This window comes from Prosopis cineraria, unplaced genomic scaffold (assembly GCF_029017545.1).
Source record: "Prosopis cineraria cultivar Desert tree isolate PC_DT_omini unplaced genomic scaffold, ASM2901754v1 PC1351, whole genome shotgun sequence".
Lineage (NCBI taxonomy): Eukaryota > Viridiplantae > Streptophyta > Magnoliopsida > Fabales > Fabaceae > Prosopis > Prosopis cineraria.
This window is the reverse complement of record NW_026556676.1, coordinates 1-20733: the sequence shown is the minus strand read 5'-3', so window position 1 is coordinate 20733 and position 20733 is coordinate 1. Positions and strand designations below refer to the sequence as shown.

Below are 20733 nucleotides of genomic sequence, written 5' to 3'. Positions count from 1 at the left end.
TACTGGCAAAGCAGCACTCATACTCATGTCGGCCCTTTAAAAAACATAGCAAATGCTGACAGCAATCACCACCGGAAATCTCGTGGAGCTTCGCTGCAATTTCCCGTGTTCCCAAGTTCACACCCCAAGTTGAAGTTGAAGATGCGCCGCGTTCCCTTAATTAATATCAGATTGATAATGAATGATACTTCAATAGTTTTGTGCATTTTTTATGGGAAAATTATAAATAAGAACTACCAAGGGCGATAATTACAATTTAAGACTATGAAATAGTCAAATTTACACTTAAGAACCTTGGTTCGTCTGTGTAATTGAGAAAAAAAAAAACTGCGTGTGACTAAAATACCCTCTTATTAATGTAAAAAAAACTTTTCAAGTCAGTTAGAATTTTTTTCTAACCATATATCAAGAAAATTTTGACTTAATTTTAATGTTCTCAGTCGTATTGACATGAAAACTGAAAAAACTTGGTACATTTAGTCTAAATCATAAGTCTGGAAGTTAAATATTTTTCAAGTTAGTTAAAGTTATTTCTCAACTAAGTATGGAACCTTATTTTAATTTTAATATATATTTGCTTTTTACCACAAAAAAAAAAAACAAGCATAGAGAATTTTTCAACCCAATCTTAATGAACTCACTATCAGTGATATGAAAACTAAAAAAACTGGTACATTTAGGCTAAATCCCAAGTCTAGAAGTTAGATAGTTTTCAAGTTAATTAGAATTATTTTCCAACTTAGAATTAACAAATTTCCAATTCGATTGTTCTCAATAGTAGTGATATGAAAACAAAAAAAAAATTGTTTGGACTAAATCCCAAGCCAAAAAGTTAAATAGTTTTCAAGACAATTAGAGTTATTTCTCAATCAAGTATTAAAAAATTACCAACTCAATTTCACTGTTCTTAATAGTAGGGATATGAAAATTTAAAAAATTAACTAGCTTCTAAATCAATTAGAGTCATTTTTCACCAAAGTACTAAGAAATTTCCAACTCAATTCCAATATTATTAGTAATAGTGGTACGATGGATATTTTTATCAAAAATTAAATTTTTATAATTGCATAGAATGATCACGGTCCCTAAATGTAATTTGACAATTTCACGGTCTTAAATTGTAACTGCCAGCTTTAACAAGTTCTTGTCAGTGTTTTTTCATTTTTTTTAATTTTATATTTTTAATTATTTTAAAACAGAATTGATTTTTTATTTTTGGTGTGTGTCTCGGTATAATCCGTTTCACCAGCAAAGTTGATTTTTTTTTTTTTTTTTTGGCTTACGCACCAAGTTCCCAAGTTGAGGGGTTGCAAGCACCACTAACAATGCATGCTCAACTGCACTACTATATAACTTAAAATTTAAACATGAGATTTTAAGTGAAATTGTTTAAATTTCTAACCACTTGAATAAGGGCCCCCATTGGTAACTGTCGAGGATATTTACGCAACATAGCATGACTAGGATAAGACTCACGGCAGTATGAAACGAGGGGGTACGCTGGCTTCTTTTTCCAACAATTTTCGCAGTTGTTTTTCACTTTTTCTTCCTCATGTAATGAAATTTCTATTTTCTAACGTCTCCCTTTCTTTTTCCTCTAGTGCTGACTTCTTTGCTTTGCTGAGATATTGCTACTAGGGGTGTTCACGGGACGGGACGGGACCGGGACACCCCCGTCCCGTGTCCCGTCCCGAAAAAAAGATCGGGACTGAATTTTGGTCCCATGTCCCGTCCCGTCCCGAAAGTCGTCCCGTCCCGTTAAGAGTCGGGACGGGACCGGGACAAGATCGGGACGTCCCGCCGTCCCGATAAATAGAATAATATTGAAAAAAAATTTGGATAATAACGTTCATTAAAATTTTAAATCATATAATTTATTAAGTTTAAAATCAAAACAACACAAGCACATAAATAACAATAATTTAAAATTAATTATTGAATTATATTAATCATAACTACATATTATAATAACAAATGCAAGTGATCTTTATGCTATAAGATTAACAACAACAGGCAAGTCAAACACAACATCAAATCATTATTCTTCTACTTTAGTGAAGATGTACTAAGCTAATTACTCTTCTAAAAATAAGCAAGAAATATGTTATAAATAAAGGTTATTAAATAGATAGATATAAGAATAAATTATATTAATATAATTAATATATTATAAAAAAAGATATCACCATATTTACTCCATGCCATTAAAATTATTAATATAAAAAAACTTTAGTTTTAAATAAGAATTGCAAGTATTAAAATTATAATTGATATAATTAATATAAATATAAATTATATTAATATAATTAATATATTTAAAATAAAAAATAATATATATAATATTCGGGACGGGACGGGACGTCCCGATGCTAATCCCGTGTCCCGTCCCGTCCCGAACCCCTTTCCTGTCCCGTCCCGTAAAGTCCCGTCCCGATTATTTTCGGGCCGGGACAAGACCCGTCCCGATATGATCGGGACGATACCGGGCCAATCGGGACGGGTCTAGGTTGAACACCCCTAATTGCTACTTTTATATTCCCCCACGCGCTATCTGATCCACGTCATCTATCCTCATCCTCTCAGTTATCCCATCCAGTAAGAAATCCCACAATTAACGACCATTTTATCAATAATTTAATATGATATTAGTCGACAAATAATGAGTAATTCCAAAAACTGAATATAAATTAGGCATAAAAATCAATTACTTTAAAAGAAAATAGATTAAAGAGGCCCGGGTTTGGGGGGGGGGGCAGATTCAGTGTGATAGACTAGAAAGCGCAGATACAAGACAAAAACAAAAATGCCCCATCTCGCTATCTAACTTTCCAATGAAACGCGGTCACGCAAGCACAGAGAAACTGCATTTCAATGACTTCATGCAGTAGATCACACCTAATGCCATTACCTTTCAGGGACCGTCCCCGTTCCTTGCTTACCAAGAAAACTGACCGCCCACGTAACTCCCCAGTCGTACATGATTCTTATATATTATATTCCTCTTGATTCCCTTCAACTTATATGCTAATCTACCTGTCAAACTCAGCTCAAGTTTCATTCCATTTCCACCTCGACGCCTTGTAAACGCAGTCATGAAGAGAGGAAGAGATGAAGGTGAGTTAGAGGGCTTAAACATGGTTAATTGTTTGATGTTACTGTCCAAAGTTGGGGTGACAAACCCTTCCTCAAAGGGTAGTGATGGTGGTTTTAAGTGCAAGACTTGCAATAGAGTATTTCCTTCTTTCCAAGCTCTTGGAGGGCACAGAGCCAGCCACAAGAAGCCCAAGCTTATGCTTTCTTCCTCACATCTACCTTTGAAGCTCAACAAGATGCATCCATGCCCCGTCTGTGGACTTGAGTTTGGGATTGGACAAGCCCTCGGAGGCCACATGAGAAAGCATAGGGCTCCTGTTAATAAGAATAAGTTTGATTTGTGCTTGGACTTGAACTTGACCCCTTTAGAAAATGATCATCTCAACCTCAACTTGAGGACGCCCCTCGTTAATTTTTTTGTTTGATTTTGCGTACTCAGACTATATATGATTTTCTTCGTCTATGAGATCTCTCTTTCAGCTCGTAGGTCATAGCCATGAGATCAGCCGTAGTCAGTTTCTATTTCTTTCTTTCATTTTTGTTTACTCTGCTGCAAATATTGCAGACTGCGCGACTTCATGATGATGGAACACATAGCTTCAAAGCATATCAAAACCTTCTTTTACCCTTTTGACCACTGCCACATCATAGTCTTTTTGTCTCGTTTACTTTTAGTCTTTCTTTTACTTGCTTTAAGCTATACTTTGTCGTTTTATTTATTTTCTTGTACTCCTCTTCCTATATATAGGGGAACAGTGCACAGATAAACACAAGAAAATCATTAATGCAGAAACTGTATTCGGTTGCTTTCACTTTATCTATCACACGATAGTTGAACATTTGCATTTGGGTCTCCAGCCTTTGTCAAACTGTGAACAGAATATAATAAAATAAGAAACCTTTTTGTGCAGTTTTTCATAACAACGATGTTTATTGTTGGATTTTCATTTGAAGCCCATCATCCTTAATGGATTGGATTGGACCATGTTATCGGGTTATTCTTCCTTGGTGAACAAGCCCAAATACAAACCTAATTATAGAATGAGGTTTTTTTAGAATACTGAGAAAGTATAGGCTCCAATGTATGATATGCCTAGGAGCTAAAGTGCATTTTTCCCCTTGTTTGAAGAAGAAGAAGAGTGGGAAGTCAAAAAACTACCATAGAGAGTTATAAGATGAAGCAAGCGTGAAAAGCGAGAACACACTTCATTACGTAGAACACTAAGTTTTCGTTTGGCATGATAAAATTTTTTTTGATAGAATCAAAATTAAAATTAAAATCAGAATTAAAATTGTAATTAAATTAAATTTTAAAAGTGTGTTTGTATGAATATGAAATCATAATATAATTTTAATAAGTATATGTATTTAAAATAAAAAAATCAAAACACTCTTTATTTTATTTTTTTTAATGACAAACTTAGTAATTAAAAAATAAAGAATGTACTTGTAAAACTCAAAATACCTTTATTTTATTTTTTTAAAAGAACACATAAGTCAATTTCATATTGAGTTTGTTAATTCCATAACTTTTACAATGAAATTGGATTCCATCAATTTTGATAGAATCAGATTCCTTCAAGAAAGTAATTTCAACATACCAAACAAGTCAACTGAACAATTTTATGTTTGATTTCATTTTCCTACTCACAATTCTAAGAGACTAAACATGGTCTAAGAAAATCTCTCTCATCTCATTCTCTTTTTCTATTAGTGAAATTGCTATGAGCCCAAATCGAATTCATACGATGACTCTGTTGACATAGAGGTATCGATAGTTTACAAATAATAGATACTCCATTCATTTAAAAATTTAAGGCATTTTTTGAGGAGTTGTATGTTTAAAAATGTAAGACATTTTTAAATCTTTCGAGGTATAATTATTATTTTTTTTAAAGTACCTCTATTAATAATGACTTTATATTTATTGTGGGGTGTTTAATAAAGGTAAATATTAAAAGATAAGATTAGTTAAAAAGTAAATAACTACTTTATTGAAAGTGAGATTTAATTAAAAATACTTTATATTTTTTAACGAAAGAAGTATGTTTTTCAGACTCTATATTACCTCAAACCAAAATTCATTGGTAGAGAAAAAGCTCAATATATATATATATATATATATTTAAATACAGTCAATATGTTTTCATTAATTAAACAAACAGAACGTGCATTGTTTAATAAATAAAAATATAAATATTTGAAAGAAGGCTTGTGGTTATTAAAGGTTCTCAGGGGACAGTTAATTTTTAAAAATTGCACGCTGGTATTAAAGGGATCCATCTTGGGTGTGGTGCTCTTTGGAGTGATGCAATCTGGACTAAAATTTAAATGTTTTAAATTTAAAAAATTAATTTAATATTTTTATTTTATATTTTTAAAATAAAAATTATAAAATTATAACAAATTTTTAATGAATATTTTTATGAATAATTTAATTTATATTTACTCTTGAGAATCCAATTTAATATTAAAATTTTTATATTTTTATATATTAATTATTCAGATATATTTTGTATAGTTTAAATTTAAAATTTTTAACTTATAATTTTTTAAAAAAATATTTTTTAAAAATTTATAGTCAAAATATTATATATTTTATTTTTTAATATTATATTCATCAAAATAAAAAAAATAAAAACTTTAAATCTAGACCTTATATATAAAAAGTTTAACATTAAATATGAACTGTTTAAAGTATATATAGATAATTAATTTAAAAAAATTATGATATTAAATTAGATCACTTAAATTAAATCAATATTATCCAGATTAATGATAAATATATTTATAAAAATAGTTATAAATTATTAATAAATATAAAATTAAATTAAAAAACTTTGGGCCGTCCAATTAAATCTGGTTGGCCCATATTTGTTTTGATTGATGAGCACGTGGGTGCTCAGCAAGACGGACCCAGCATTAAACTACCGATCATTTTCTAATCATGCATCATTTTCCTCTCCTACCGACTACCGAGACACAGTTTCTTCTTCAGCATTTGGGATGATCAGAGTCACCCACCAACACCCTCCCGCCGAAAAAAAATCTCCTTTTTTAACCACATTATTAAATAATGATATGAAGATATGACAATTATTATATATTTGTTTAATAATAAAACAACAGCAAGCTTTATCTTATTGAGTAAAGCTAATTGCTCCTTTGTATCATCCCCATTTGTTATCTTCTTAAAAAAGTTAGTTGTCTTATATATGTTCACTTTGTATAAAAATGTGGACAACTCTATTACTAATCTATCAGAGAATGCATGCTAGCAACGGTGCGGCTTTTGTACATCTCATAAATTACAAAGCAACAAATTACATCTAATAAATTCTATTTATTTACATTGTCAATCCCATTTATTTAAATTCTAAATATTCATTTATTGTATCATATAATTCGTACAAGAAGATTTAAAAAAAAAGTGAATTTCTATATCTTAAAATATGCGTACACATAATCATGTATGCTTTATAAATGAAAACAATTTCATGGACATAAACATTTACAAATGTTGCATCCTAACGATACTTGTAATCTATTCATCTTAGCCTTCTCCTTCTCCAGCATTTGGATAACCCAAAGTTTAGAGTAGATGCCATTTTATTAATACCAAATAGTTGTAGAAATTTTTGTCAAAATATAAGAAGGCACTTTAGTATGTAGCAAATCAAATGGCAAAATATCACGTTTGCCTTATCATACGAACAAAAATTACCAAGTAATCAATCCAAAATTATAGCAGAAGCTCGATTATATTTTAAACTAGCTTTTTAGTCCCTATTAAATCCTTTATACAGTCCTTAAATAGGCAAGCTGCTAAAACCTAAAGTGCAAACCAAAAAATTAACTCAAGCCCATTGAAAGTGAAAGGGCAGGGGAATGAAATTACCAATTAAACTATGTTAAACATTGCTTCATGTTTAAATGCAACTATTAAAGATGATTGTTAGACTTGAAAAATTCTAAAGTGCTTGTGATTATTTCATTGTCTTTAATTTTTCTTTAAGAGTGAGTTTTTTTCATCAACACTTTTTTTTTTGTCATCACAAACAAAGGAAAGTACAAGGGATAAAAAAGATTCTTGCTCAAGCGTCAAAGTTATGTATCACGTGACTAATTTACTTTAATAGATTAAAAAAAGAAAGGAAAATGACAGTATCTAAGCACTTCATTACTCGCAAATCCTGTAAACACAATTGCAGTAAAAATATCAAATCCATCTGAATAAAGCCAATGCTCATCAGTCATCAAAGATGCCAAAACATCTAATTCAAATATCTATTGAAACTTAAAAGTTCAAAAGATGATTGCTTATCTCTGAATTGTGATAACAAATAACACAAACATTTAAAGCCATATCATAGAGATAGAGTCTAAAGATCATTCATATTACCTCAATTTAGCACAATGATATTAAGAGCATGAGCATCAACATGGGAAATTATATACTTTATTGGAAAGTTATTATGGAAAGAATCTACACATATTTTGGAACTAATTAATGAACTACTTTGTTCATAACAATAATTCAATGAAATAACCACCTTTCATAACATAACCATATCAATCGATTGTGTAGTTTCCCTCAAACTAACATAAACAAGTGCAAATAACAAGAAGACACTTTCTAAAGATTAGCAAGTGTAGTATTAATCAACCTTAATGATAATTTTTTACTAATTTAGATAAACTATGGAAATAAAGAAAATAGCTAACTACCAAAATCTTGTATTGTGCTATTATTCTCTGCTAGTAATAACATCCACAAAGTCTTACTAATGATGTTTCCAAAGGCTCAATGATGAAATTATACCATATATCTTGCTTGCACAAACATCATGTCAGAATTGAGAAGTCTCAAAGCTTCGCCCAAACAATAGAAAATTTGAAAAATTTTACATATGGCTATTATTCATGTTTATGGATTGAGAAATGAAATATATTGTTTTTGGCTTGAACACATGGATTGTGCTTCATATGAGAAGCATCAAGGCCATCACAAGGAGCTTCCCCAAGACACCTACTATATAGAAGCTCATAACACTTGCCATATCTTAGTAATGGAGGCACTATTATCATTTAGAGAAATGGTAATTAAAATCAATTTAAGCTCAATCACCAAAAATCAAATAAAAGAAGAAAATAAAATAAGTGAATATAAGCATGAATGTACATACCTGAACAAAAGCTTGATTCACATGTTTTTATGCACTCCTTACTCTGCATATGAATCAAACCAAGAAAAATAATTAGAAGATAACAAATTAGAAGAATCAATTTTCATGTGTTGAATGTGAATGTATGTGATTTTTTGTGGATGAAGAACAGATTAGGAAGTATCGGACCACAAAGACGACGATTTCGATGGTTTCAACTCCATTATTAAGGGCAAATAAAGGGATGGAGAAGAAATAAATGAAGAATGTGAGAGTAGAAAAATCCTTAAGGTTTGAACCTTCTTAATTCCCTCTTCCACCATCCTCAAAACAAAGAACTTGCCTTACTTTTTCTTTTTGCCATTGCCATCAAAATCACAACCACCCATTATCACTATCGAAATCACAAAATTATGGCTAAACATTGCTAGAATTCTCATGGTAGCCAAGCAAAAGAGGTAAGGAAAAGTCGAGAGGAAAAGGTTTTGATCAAAGACATTTAAGTCTTTTACTTATTGACACTGTAGAACTAGATTATTCATTAAATTCTCAAGTCTTTGTTAACAATCTCAAATTTAGTCAAGTTTTTTTTTCATACAATTTTCCCTTCCATTTATTATTGTAATTCATATTTCATTTAATAAAAATATAATATTTAAATGATATTAAATATAAATTAATTTTTTTATTAATGATCTAAAACTTGTAGGTGAAAAAAAAGTTGCACCACCCCATCAACGGTCTCGATCTGTTTTCCCCAGTGCACGTGTGTGTCAACGGCAAGGGCAACGAGAAAAGATCGAGTGCAATTCAGACACCGGAGCGAATCTCTCATTGCTCTACAACTCTGAAGGCCGCGTGGCTTCGCCGGAAGCTTCAGAACACACTTGCCTGAGAAAGACCTTCCGGTTACGTTGCTTTGGATGGACATCGACGAGGATCAGATCGTGGAATTTCAACGTATAATCGCTTGGTTGCAATTCTTCAGCTCGGTTATAGGCGTTTATGTGTTTACTTCGACTTTTTCTGATGCAGATTAATCTCTCTTATTTTAAAGCTTCTGTTCCCAAAATCTCTGTGATTGACGGATAGCGGGCTGATACATATTTCTTTTGTCTCTTGTTTCCAATATAAGCAGTCGTAATCGTTAATTCTTACGGTTGCCTTCGGCTCTTTTATCCTCTAGTTTTTGTGTTCCGTTGTTGAGCTCGATGGGCGTGAACCATGTTACCGTACATGAAGGGGCTTTCTCCAGAGTCTAGATGCAGAGAGTTATTAGAGCTTTGGAGTTCCCGTGGACACTGCTAGATAGTTATAGTACCGCCTAGTGGATAGTCGCCGTGGATTGAGAAACGTTTATCACGTGAAGTGGAAACAGATGGTATGTACTAGATTCTGCTTTCTTCGTTCTCTCTTTATTCATAGTTTTCTATTTTATGATTTGCTTGCATTTTTATAAAGAGTTCATATCACACACGAATAGGCATTGAAGGTGTAAATGTTCCCTAGTGCTCTATTTGTACTTCTCTTCTTGGATTCGGAGGGCTTCTGTGCTTTCGTCTCTTTGGAGGGAGACAGGGAGTGATAGAGGGGTTATGAATCTTGAGCGCCGGCATGGGAACGCAGGACACTTTGAGACATGAACAGAGCACAATCTAAAACATAATGGGGCGCAGATTTAGGCTTGTGATACTTGAGCGTGTGTTTGCCCGCGTCAACGTAAATGGATAAGTGAGACAGAAACTACCAATTAGTTTCTGGAAATAATCAAAATATCTCTAGGATTTGTTTTTGCTATGCGTAACTAGAGATTGAATCACGGCCAAAATTAATCTATAAGCATATACAGGTGTGCACGTATAAACCTACCATTCTATCCGCTTATGTAGAAATTCTGTCTCAGCTGCTTTACTATGTGGATTCCAACACTTTATGCTGCAGTTTTACCAAAGCAAACGATTTTGAACGGTAAGGGGCACTGGACATATCAATGACAGTGAGACAGCACTTGATAATCCTTCTAAAATTGAATCAAAGCGACCTCATCAATGGTTTGTTGATGGTGCTGTAGTAGATTTTCTTCCAAACAAGAAACAAGCAGTAGAAGATGAAGATGGAAAATCAGGTTCAGGAATTTCAAATATAATGTTTTCTCATTGGGAGAGCAATCTTAATTTTAACTCAGTTCCTAGCCAATTTATCAGCCCACTATTTGGATCTGAATATAGGCCTGTCAATTTTGAGAAAAGAAATAGTTCTTATGCTGTGGATGATAATTCTAATGTGAGGACGAAAATGATAAGCAATAGAGAGAAGATTCATCTGAAGAAACTGAAGCATGTCTAAGTTTCCTTCGATGGAATAAAAGAAGCCAAAGTTGATCAGGTTGAGGGTTCTGATAGTGTACAGGCTGGTGCCAGACATGGCTTGATCAGGCAGAATAACAGTGATCTACATCAGGCCTGTATCAGTGAAGCTGAGATAGGCTGTATGTCAATAGGGCAAGCTCTTGATAGAGGCAGTAATGTCACTCTCATGAAACTTTCCTCCAACAGGGCGGATGCCCATGTTAGATTATTGGGTGAGGCCTATGGTAAAGGTGATGATTATGCCATATCAGTAGGTGATTCCTATAATAAAGAGGGCACAGATACAATATCCTTTTGTGGGTTCCCAGATGAACAGGATATTCTCCCTGTGGGCAGGCCCTCTGGGGACTTTGATCCTTTATATAATCTATCTTCGGTTCAAGTATCCAAAACAGCTAATGAGAAAGAGTAGTTGAATGCTTCAAATTCCAATGAAATTGTAATATTCCCCGGGTAGATAAACTAAAGTCTGAACTTGTTTCCAAGAATAAACAGGAGTTCAAAGCAGCAAAGAACGAATCTCCGAACAGCTTCCCTTCCGATGTCATAGGCTTGATATCCACTGGTATGCTTGATGGCGTTCCTGTAAAGTATGTCTTGGGCAACCCGGGAGGTAAATTCAGGTCTCTCCTGTTTAATTTGTGAATTTGCAGTGCTGTTTATTAAGTTATGGTTATGTTCCTGCAGGAGTGAAGGAACTTAGGGGAATTATAAAAGGTTCTGGCTATCTTTGTCGGTGCGGGTCATGAAATTATTCCAAGGTTAGTTATCACCACTGGTTCGCAAACTGACACAACCCCTTATTCATTGTTTTTCAGCTTCTTGAAATTTAATACTGCCTACTCAACACATGACTTGTGTATTCAAGTTCTGAATGCTTTGGAGTTTGAGAGACACGCTGGTTGCAAAATAAAACATCCAAACAATCACATTTATTTTGAGAACGGGAAGACCATCTATCAGATTGTACAGGAGCTGAGGAGTACCCATGAAAGTTTGTTGTTTGATGCAATTCAAACAGTTTTCGGTGCACCGGTTAATCAGAAAGCGTTTCGCAGTTGGAAAGGTAAACAAATTACTCGTTGTTCCTGTTTTGCCCATAAATACCAGCAGGCGTACTCACATAATGTTTTCTTTGGGTTATTTGATTCACCATATATCTAATTCTTTTACCTATGCCGCTTCTCTTCAGAATCTTTCCAAACAGCCACATACGAGCTCCAACGTATTTATGGATAGAAAGAACTGAATACATGAGTAACAACCCTTGGACGAAATATTATTATGGTTAAACTTTCTTTTGCGCGCAGGAAGCTATATCAATATGTAGTTTTCTTTTTTCTTTTCACTTCTTTTGTTCTGGCGCGCCAACCCAATTGCATACCATATACGGCCTAGTTTAATAGATGGGATGCCACTCGTTAGTTTTTGTACAATTTGAGGGCGAAGGATTATCGGGAAAAGTATCGACCAGGAAAGCTCGTTTTCTTTTCAACTAGAAAAGCAGCAAAAACATCATGACTTGTATTAAGTTGCTGGTTCGGATTCACCTCGAAAACGAAAGATAAATGATATATGTCACCGAATTTCCGTTACTGTGGGTCTCTGTATTGCCCTTCTCTGTTGAATGTCGCCCATGGCGTCATTTAGATAAAATGCTTCTGGCATCACGTAGAGATCTGTTAGTGTTTGCCTGAGACCAAACCAATTGATAATAAATGAAGCGCTTCCTTTAAGTCTAAACTCAATTCGGAGCCTTTGTTTTTATCATCTGAATTCCGTGCTTTTATAGTTGATTGTGATGTAGTATTATTTGGCCTAAAAGGAGAGTGCATGCATATAACGTGGGCAGATTTTAAACAATAGAAACTTAAATATTACCATGACTGATAAGGAATAGCGTCTTTTTCCCATCAACTTATGTGATGCGTCCTGCATGACGATTGAAATTTTATTTTACGGGCATCGGCTCTTGCTGAGCTACACGCATATTTATTTAACGCAAACTGTCAGTTAGTATTTCAAACAAAATAATGTTCACCCATCTATCCTATTAAAAGCCAAGGGCGTTTTAGCATGCATTTCTAGTTATAAAATATTTTCAAGACCCAAAATTGGAAACGAATACAAAAATGCCTAGAGCACAAATTATCAACGTCACACAAGCAATGTTTCATCCTTCCTTCTTGTTCCTGGATGAAAGAGATCTCTCCAATTAGAAATACTTGGACTCAACCACAACAGCCCGATTTGGGAGCAGCCTGCTCACCCCCCGCTTCTTGCTGGCCGATTTTAATTGCTGATGGCTGCAACAAGTACATCATGAAAACACTCGCTTTTTAGAGGGCTATCACCTTATTAATTTGCCCGAGAGGAAGTGTAATTACCTCTGTCCTAGAGTCGGTATCAGCAAGCCTCTGCTTTATATCTCTTGCTATCGAGAAGAAAACTTCCTCCACATTTAGATTTGTCTTTGCGCTCTGCAACATATAATCCTTCAGTGCATGATAACCAAAAGAAATTTCCGGGAGCTTCAACCTGGCAAGTACGCAGCACTTACAGTTTCAAAGAATTTAATTCCATACTCATCCGCCAGTGCTTGGCCCTTGGAGGTAGACACAGCCTGAAAAAAGAAGGAACTGTATATCATTACTATCAGGGCGAATCTGACTCACGGAAGAGTGGCTCGCAGATACCACTATTTCAACTGGAGTCATCAAATTAATTTTATATAGAACCCAAACGAATGGGATAACTGGTTAAGCGCCCATACGATTATGAAGAAAGCACATTTTATCACGTAAGAGAGTTCACTTAAGCCAAGCGAAATGGTGCACAGCTCTGCATCTCTAATGGTCAAATTGACGTTGGAGAGGTCTTAGATTTCATTTGAGCAAGGGCATTATTCATTAACACTTTGTTTTTGTAACGTCATTAAAAGAAGCACAAGCAGGAGGGGGAAGCAAGAACAAGATTTATATATATATATATATAATTTATATATTTAAGGTACTTTTTTCCAATAAAACTAGCATTTACTACCCAGCATTGAATAATAAGATGTCAATCCCATTCAACCAACATGTGTCATATGTTTTTAATTACCTTACTATCTTATTTTCTAATGAAATTTATTAATGAAGGAAACCTTTGATATACAGAGAAATAAGTGGATATTACCCATTTCTTACTTGTTACTAACTCTTGTTAGTAATACTTTTAATTTATTTTTAAATCTAAAATTCACTTATTTTGATTTCATTGGAAATAAGTATACAAGTTTAAGTGAACAAGATCTCTTTTTAAATCCACACACATCATGGAAATTGCCAATAAAGTTTGCCTACCCTCTTACTTTCATCCATGTCAGCTTTGTTCCCCACCAGTACTTTGTTAACATTGTCTGAAGCATGTTGCTCAATGTTTCGGATCCAGTTCCTGATATCTGCAATTAGAAGCTAGGTGAAAATTCCTGATAAGAAATCGTACAAAGAGAAAAATATTATAATCCATCCAGTCATTATAATTAGAAGATGGATCTGGGAATTTTACTATTAAACGACGATTCATCTGTAACATCATAAACTAGCAAAATGCCCATAGCTCCCCGGTAGTAAGCTGGAGAAAAAACAGTTTAGGAAAATGATCAGTAGGCTAGAGTGTAAAATGATGAACTGGAGAGATGCCGAAATCATACAAAATGCCAAAATCTACGAGGGAAACATCAATGAAACAATATCAGGCCAACCCTAGTAAGGAAATACATATCTGGAGTTCAATTCATGATAGCCAAAGAAATAGGTACCTCTGGGAACAATTGATCTTATATGATATCCAATCTAGTATGACTAAAACACTATTCCTCTTAAACACTCTTCTCCTATTGGAAGAAGAAGAAAAGGCATCAGATTCTTAGGACTATTCTGCCACGTAATCTCAAGATGGAGAATAGCTTCTTCTATGATTTGTCAGATGTACAAGTGTTGATTGTGATGAGTTGTCCCTTATTGATATATGTTGTCATTAATTTTAGTCGCTAGTAATATATTGTCACTTATGATCAGTTATCTGTATGACATGTATATGTATCAAATCAAAGTTTTAGTAATAAAGGTGTGAAATATATTCAAGAATATATATTGGAGATTATCCTTTGGCTTTAGACTATCATAGACAAAGATTTTGACTTAGTATTCTAATGATTTCTCTCTGCCTATTATTTCATTCTCCTCCTTTCATCCTTATCTTCTAGTTATAACTGGTTTTATCAAACTACGGGCCGTTTGGTTATGGAAATCAAGCCGTAAGGAATTGGGAAAAAGCTCTCGATTCCCTCAATAAGACAACCTAATTCTTAAAGTAGCTTTTCCCACATGTGACCACATTTATGGGAATGGGGATTGGTTCTAAAAATGAGAGAAATGGTCATTCTTAACCTAGAATCAAACTGAAATGTCAAAAGTATCCTCCAATTTCCCCTAATCCTCTCTCTCCTTCATGTTGACATTTCTGAAAACCCCTCCAAGCAGCCACTTCTATAGCCATTTGAAGAGTAATGTCAGAAGGCTTGCTCAAATCTATACCAACATTAGAGTTATCAAGTCCAGGGCTCCCTCTTAGGCTCATTTGGATTTGACAGCTTACTATCATCTCTAGTCACCACCATCACCAATAAACTGAAACGTGCATCATTGTTATCAACAGAGGGTGGGAACAATCCTGATTTTACTAGATTTGATTCAAGATCCCCTTTTCTTATAGCAAATAGCAACATGCGTTTGCTGCTGAGAGGAGAGGGAATGAGGTTATAGGAGGAGGAAGACGTGGTAGCAACTGTGGTGGTGAACGGTTGAAGCCTTGAAGGAAATGGTGATGGTGGGTTTGCAATGGACGTGTTGTGATGGCTGTCAAGAAGAGGGAAGAAGAACAAAGAAGGGGAGGGAAAAATTTGTTGAAAGCATTTTTGTTTTTTAAATAACATTTTTATTTAGTCAATATAAAAAATAAATTTATTTCTGCATTCCTAATATTATTAGCGTTTCCATTCCATTCTTTTCCATTAATAGCCCTTCCAATAATCAAATAGACCAAAGTAGTAAGAGGCCATACCACACATGGATTTGATCCAGATATTACCCTGATCATCAGTTCCTAATTCCTATGCCTCATGCCTCTTTTGCACCCAAGAAGAGATTGATCAATCATTAAGTTAAATAAAAAATCCGCAAGAAAGATGCAGCCAAAATTTTTGTCCTTTAAATTCCATAAGACCGTCAATGAAAGTGGTGGAAAACCATAACAAGTTTAAAGGTTAGCTTGTTTCAGGCTTCAGCATTAGTTTTGGTTTAAGGGACTTGATTTAGTTCTGCGATGTATGCAGAATTGTCAACGACAGCCCACTATGGGCACATCAGTTCTGATGATCAATAAGAATCAGAAACCTTACCAGTTGTAATCGTTCGAAACCGCTCCTGACCTGCAGTATCCCAAATTTGGAGTTTGATCCGCTTGCCATCAAGCTCAATGGTTCTTATTTTGAAATCAATGCTGCACGGGGAAGATACATTGTGTGATGTAAGAGAGACTTATAGCAAACCGTGATCAGCAGATTTACTCCTATGGTGTGAAAACGCACCCTATGGTTGTGATAAAACTAGTAGTGAAAGAACCATCTGAGAAACGCAGAAGAAGGCAACTCTTTCCCACACCTGCAAAAATTAATAGCAGAGGAGGCTTATCCTCAATCCACGAAGGCTGTATGGTAGAGCACCATTACTAGATTTGATGATTTCCCCAACATACTTTTTTAAGCGCCCTAACAAACTATTAATATTGTTATTATCGTTTGATTTCCCTGGACAAAAGTCACAAACCAACACATGGAGATGATGGAGGTGTGACACTTTGATGTTGTAGCAAAAGTTGGACAGGTTGATAATTTCTATTAGTGTAATTCCGTGACGAAAGAAGTTTACTTGGATCATCAACCACAGTCGTCTTTCATTTTAGAAGTTACCAGCCCATTCGAGGACTGCTTTGGCAAGTTATGTGATGCGAATTAAACAAGTTAATTGAATCAGAGAGATGATCGACTTCATACATAATGCGCAACAACATTGTGAGATCAATATCGAAACGAACATTCAAGTTTGATATGTTCACGTCGAAATTGCATTTTAACCGAACAATGGTTCAAATTCACGCTCAAACTAAATCATAAATAGATGCAAGAGATAATATTCTGTAAAAACTAAAAAGAGAATCACTAGTTATGCCTTTCAAACTCCGAATCACACATTTTGTGAAATGATGAGAGGAAAGATGCCACGCACCACTGTCGCCAATCAAGAGGAGTTTTATAAGGTAATCGTAATCCGCACGAGCCCTTGCCGGTGGAGCAGCCATCAACCTTCAATCGATCAATAAAATCCTCGATAATGATTATTCCTCTCTGCACAAAAATCATTTTACTGTTGATTAATAATTTCTCTACGAAATGCAAGACCGAGAGATCTGATACAAATACTATACCAGATCAGAAATGGAAGGGCGAATGAGCGAGAGAATCTCCAAAGCTCACAAGTGATGGAACATGGAGATTTGGAGAGAAAGGAATGAGATTCTTTTTTTTTTTTTTTGTGTAATTTTTCCCCCTTTAACTAAAATTTTGATGTGGGAGCTGTTACCAGCCTTCGACTTTGGAGTTCCCCCGGCCCCGTTGAGGCGCTAATGTGCGCACCCTTTGCCCATGATGGGCTCCTCTCGTTTTTTTTTTTAATAAAAAATTAATCATTTAATTATTATAATTTTAATCCAATTATAATTTAATTTTTAAATGACTTATTACAATTTAATTAATATAATTTTTAGAAAACACTAACTTTTTGTTAATATATTTTGCTCAAATTTTATTATAGTTTTTATACTTTTTTTTTGGTATTTCATGTCTTCATACTTTTCTTCATTTATAACATTGGCAACTATAATTTCAAAGAAATGTTAACATGATATAAGTGGTGTTAAAATTATTGATATATCTACTAATGCTATTAAGTTTGTGAGGATATATTAAATGGATGTTGAGTTTGAATTCTTGATAAACAAAATAAATTAAAAAAAAATTACATTTGAAAAAAAAAAGGCTGTATGGTTAAAAAAAAAACCAGCAACTTAAAACATCTAGAAAAATCTCAAAAATATTTAAATTATATTTTAATCTTTATTTTTAAACTTTAAGACCAGAAAAAATTTTAAAAAAAAATTGAGTCTTCTCCATTTTTTAAGTATCTCAACAATATATTTTAAAACATAAAAATATTTAATTTTAAAGTAAAATTAATTAAATATTTTTAATTTTAAAATCATTTTTTACTTTAAAATTAGATATTTTAAGTTGAGAGTTTTTTACTACTCCACGTCACCTTTTTTTTATTTGATATAGCTTTTTAAAATTTATTTTATTTATTAAAAAGTCTAACTCAACATCCATTTAACACATATGCACAAATTTAACAATACTAGTGGACATGTTAGCAATTTTAATACCATTTATATCATGTCAAAATTTCTTTAAAACTGCAGGGACTAATATTGTAGATAAAGAAAAATATAAAAACTAAAATACAAAAAAAATGAAAATCGATAATAACACTCGAGCAAAATATGAGGATCAAAAATAGTGCTTTCTCTATACTTTTAATTTGATTGTAACATAATCATTGAACTTTGACTATTGTAACTTAGATCCCATTTGATTGTTAGAAAGAAATAAAATGATATGGATTAAAAAAATAAAATAAAATGAGATAATAAAAAAGAATAGTGAACTACATCTATAAAGAAGATGGATAATTTAGTTTGTAACACCCTCAAATTTACAAACCGATTTTTCGCAAATTATTAATTCAAGAAATCATTTTTTTTTCTTTTTTTTCATTGAACCCTTATCATACCCTTATCATGGTAGAAAAATTTCTACCATGATACATCCAAGACAATATACCACAGGTCTTAAAATATCTCAAAAAGCAATTAGAACCATGAGGGACAGACATGATCCTCATAGCATGTTATTTAAATTAGGTCATGAATCAAAAGGGACAGACATAATCCTCTTGGACATATAAATGCATTTAATAAAAAGGATTAGAGTTTACATGTTCCATAGACAAGATATGTCTTAAGTTGGCACAAGATACATTGTATAATCCAAAATAAGAGGCAACGTAAAAGATGGTGTCTCATACACCATAATTACACTTCTGGTGCTTTCTCGACCGGATTCGCTCCTATAAAAATATTAACCACGGGGAATGAGACTTAAAAGTCCCAGTAACCAAAAATTAATATGTAATGATGCATGCGGATGTAACTAATCATGCGATTGCTAAGTGGGCACACAAAACATTTAACCGAACAATATTTTCAAACAAACCGAACAAGTATTTAATTGCATGACTGCACCTTATATCCTCCTTCCACCATGCTCGGACGCCAAATCACCCGGCCAAAGGTGAGTTGGACCAAGCGACACGCCACTCATTGGGTCCAATGAGGGCTTACCACATGGTAATAATTAACCGAACAGAAATTTCCATTAACACCATACATTAAAATACCCTGACAATCATGCATCATTCAAATATCCAAACAGGAATATATCCGAACAATAATATCTCATCATGATAAACAAAAATAAATTTTTAACCCACTTGGCAATAATTTCAAACAAGTATATACAGTATTTATTTTCAATAATTCATAATTTTTTTCAAACAACAAAACAACACATAACCATTCACAAACACACCCATCACAACACAATTAATAATGGTTACCTTGTGTCTTGAATAACAAGTTCCCCTTCACAACTCCTTTTTCACCACTATCTTTGTCAATATAATCTACATAATTATTTCACAATACTATATATTAATTTTACATTAAAATAAATAACTCTAATTTAAAGAGTTAGAAAGTCTTAGATCTATAGTCCATATTAACACTAATTTAAGATTTATGCCTCATTTAACTTCCCAAATTCTTTTCTAAAATTCTCGTACCCTAATGAACTATTTTTTTTATCCTCAATTCACTTCTAGTATCACAATTTCATCCTTATATATTCTAAAAATTCATCCAAAAATAAATTAAAAATTTTAAAATTATCCTGAAGCCTCAAATTACCTTTCTATAACCTCAAAAATACCTATTCATACTTAAATAAATATTTAATAATCATAGGTTTATCCCTACGTCTCAGATTACACATAAATTCAACCATATAGATCTATATTTTAACTCAAAAATTCTTAAACATGAGTTTCAACCTTAAGAAAATATTCTATAATATTTTTTATATCCCTAAGAATTTTAACCTATATTTTAATCCATCATATCATCAGATTAACTATCCTATAGAAAAATTCTAATCAAAATATTTACTCTATCCTACAAAATAATCATATCACTAGAAAGCTAATATTATTTAGAAAATAACTATAAAATTAATTTTGTAATTAAATAAATTTTAAATGCTAATCTAAACAGGAAAGTTAGAACATACCCGAAGAAAAAGAAATAATCCCCCCTTGCGAGAAAACGCTGAGCAACGTGAGAGGAAGAGAGAAAAATAATATAAAAATGGGATTGTGAGTCCCAAAATTATATTAAAAAAAACTATAGGTTTGAATTTAATTATTCAAACCTTTGGGCCAAAAGTAATTTTCTATAAATTGTATCTTAGCCTCTCATGCTTCCTAATGCACCACCCCCCCTCCTTTTTATACATGAAGGCACCTCTTCTCTTCCCTCATCTAACCAATGTGGGACTTAGAAACAACAACTTCCACTCCACCCCCCCCTTTTTTTTGTTCCTTCTACCTTCTCTTTTTTTTTTCAACACATACATAAAAAAAATTATTTATGTATTATATCGTAACTAAAATTGCTTATGTGGTTTTAAATTTAAAATTTTTAAATTATAATTAAATACCTAACCATAATATATTTCTAAATAACCTCAAAAATATAAATTTCCTATTATTATCATTTTTTTTTCAAAACCTAAATTCCACAATTTCTTTATTATATAAAAACAGGATGTT

General features: G+C 33.0%; 3 protein-coding genes across 12 annotated transcripts; 2 read left to right on the top strand and 1 right to left on the bottom strand.

The window, feature by feature from the left end:
- Window positions 1-3016: 3016 nt before the first annotated feature.
- On the top strand, window positions 3017-3727 carry LOC129299928 (zinc finger protein ZAT11-like). The gene has a single exon (XM_054938427.1). It carries the CDS (start codon window positions 3093-3095, stop codon window positions 3516-3518), a length of 426 nt encoding a protein of 141 aa, XP_054794402.1. The 5' UTR covers window positions 3017-3092; the 3' UTR covers window positions 3519-3727.
- Window positions 3728-9045: 5318 nt separating this feature from the next.
- Window positions 9046-12222, top strand: LOC129299927 (uncharacterized). 9 transcript variants are annotated; one of them, XM_054938421.1, is made up of 6 exons: window positions 9046-9218; window positions 9445-9639; window positions 11114-11240; window positions 11315-11363; window positions 11446-11693; window positions 11820-12222. In XM_054938421.1, the coding sequence occupies exons 2-6, from the start codon at window positions 9637-9639 to the stop codon at window positions 11864-11866; spliced, it is 474 nt and encodes a 157-aa protein (XP_054794396.1). In that variant the 5' UTR covers window positions 9046-9218; window positions 9445-9636; the 3' UTR covers window positions 11867-12222. The 9 variants fall into 9 exon arrangements, 7 of the variants coding, with proteins under 7 accessions (XP_054794396.1, XP_054794395.1, XP_054794394.1 ...); XM_054938420.1 differs by having other exon boundaries at window positions 9397-9639; XM_054938419.1 differs by having other exon boundaries at window positions 9294-9639.
- Window positions 12223-12545: 323 nt separating this feature from the next.
- Window positions 12546-17316, bottom strand: LOC129299926 (ras-related protein RABE1c-like). 2 transcript variants are annotated; one of them, XM_054938417.1, is made up of 9 exons: window positions 17159-17316; window positions 16903-17078; window positions 16263-16335; window positions 16074-16174; window positions 14180-14245; window positions 13975-14072; window positions 13188-13250; window positions 13015-13107; window positions 12546-12933 (listed from the first exon to the last, which is right to left on the bottom strand). In XM_054938417.1, exons 2-9 carry the CDS (start codon window positions 17030-17032, stop codon window positions 12859-12861), a joined length of 699 nt encoding a protein of 232 aa, XP_054794392.1. In that variant the 5' UTR covers window positions 17033-17078; window positions 17159-17316; the 3' UTR covers window positions 12546-12858. The 2 variants fall into 2 exon arrangements, with proteins under 2 accessions (XP_054794392.1, XP_054794393.1); XM_054938418.1 differs by having other exon boundaries at window positions 16960-17078.
- Window positions 17317-20733: the final 3417 nt, after the last annotated feature.

Coding starts and splice junctions, on each gene's coding strand:
- LOC129299928 (XM_054938427.1), top strand. CDS start 3,093: ATGAAGAGAGGAAGAGATGAAGGTGAGTTAGAGGGCTTAAACATGGTT.
- LOC129299927 (XM_054938421.1), top strand. Junction 11,241..11,314: donor TGTCTTGGGCAACCCGGGAG/GTAAATTCAGGT, acceptor ATGTTCCTGCAG/GAGTGAAGGAACTTAGGGGA. Junction 11,694..11,819: donor AGCGTTTCGCAGTTGGAAAG/GTAAACAAATTA, acceptor GCTTCTCTTCAG/AATCTTTCCAAACAGCCACA.
- LOC129299926 (XM_054938417.1), bottom strand. CDS start 17,032: ATGGCTGCTCCACCGGCAAGGGCTCGTGCGGATTACGATTACCTTATA. Junction 16,175..16,262: donor AGTTTTATCACAACCATAGG/GTGCGTTTTCAC, acceptor TTCCCCGTGCAG/CATTGATTTCAAAATAAGAA. Junction 13,108..13,187: donor GAATTAAATTCTTTGAAACT/GTAAGTGCTGCG, acceptor TATATGTTGCAG/AGCGCAAAGACAAATCTAAA.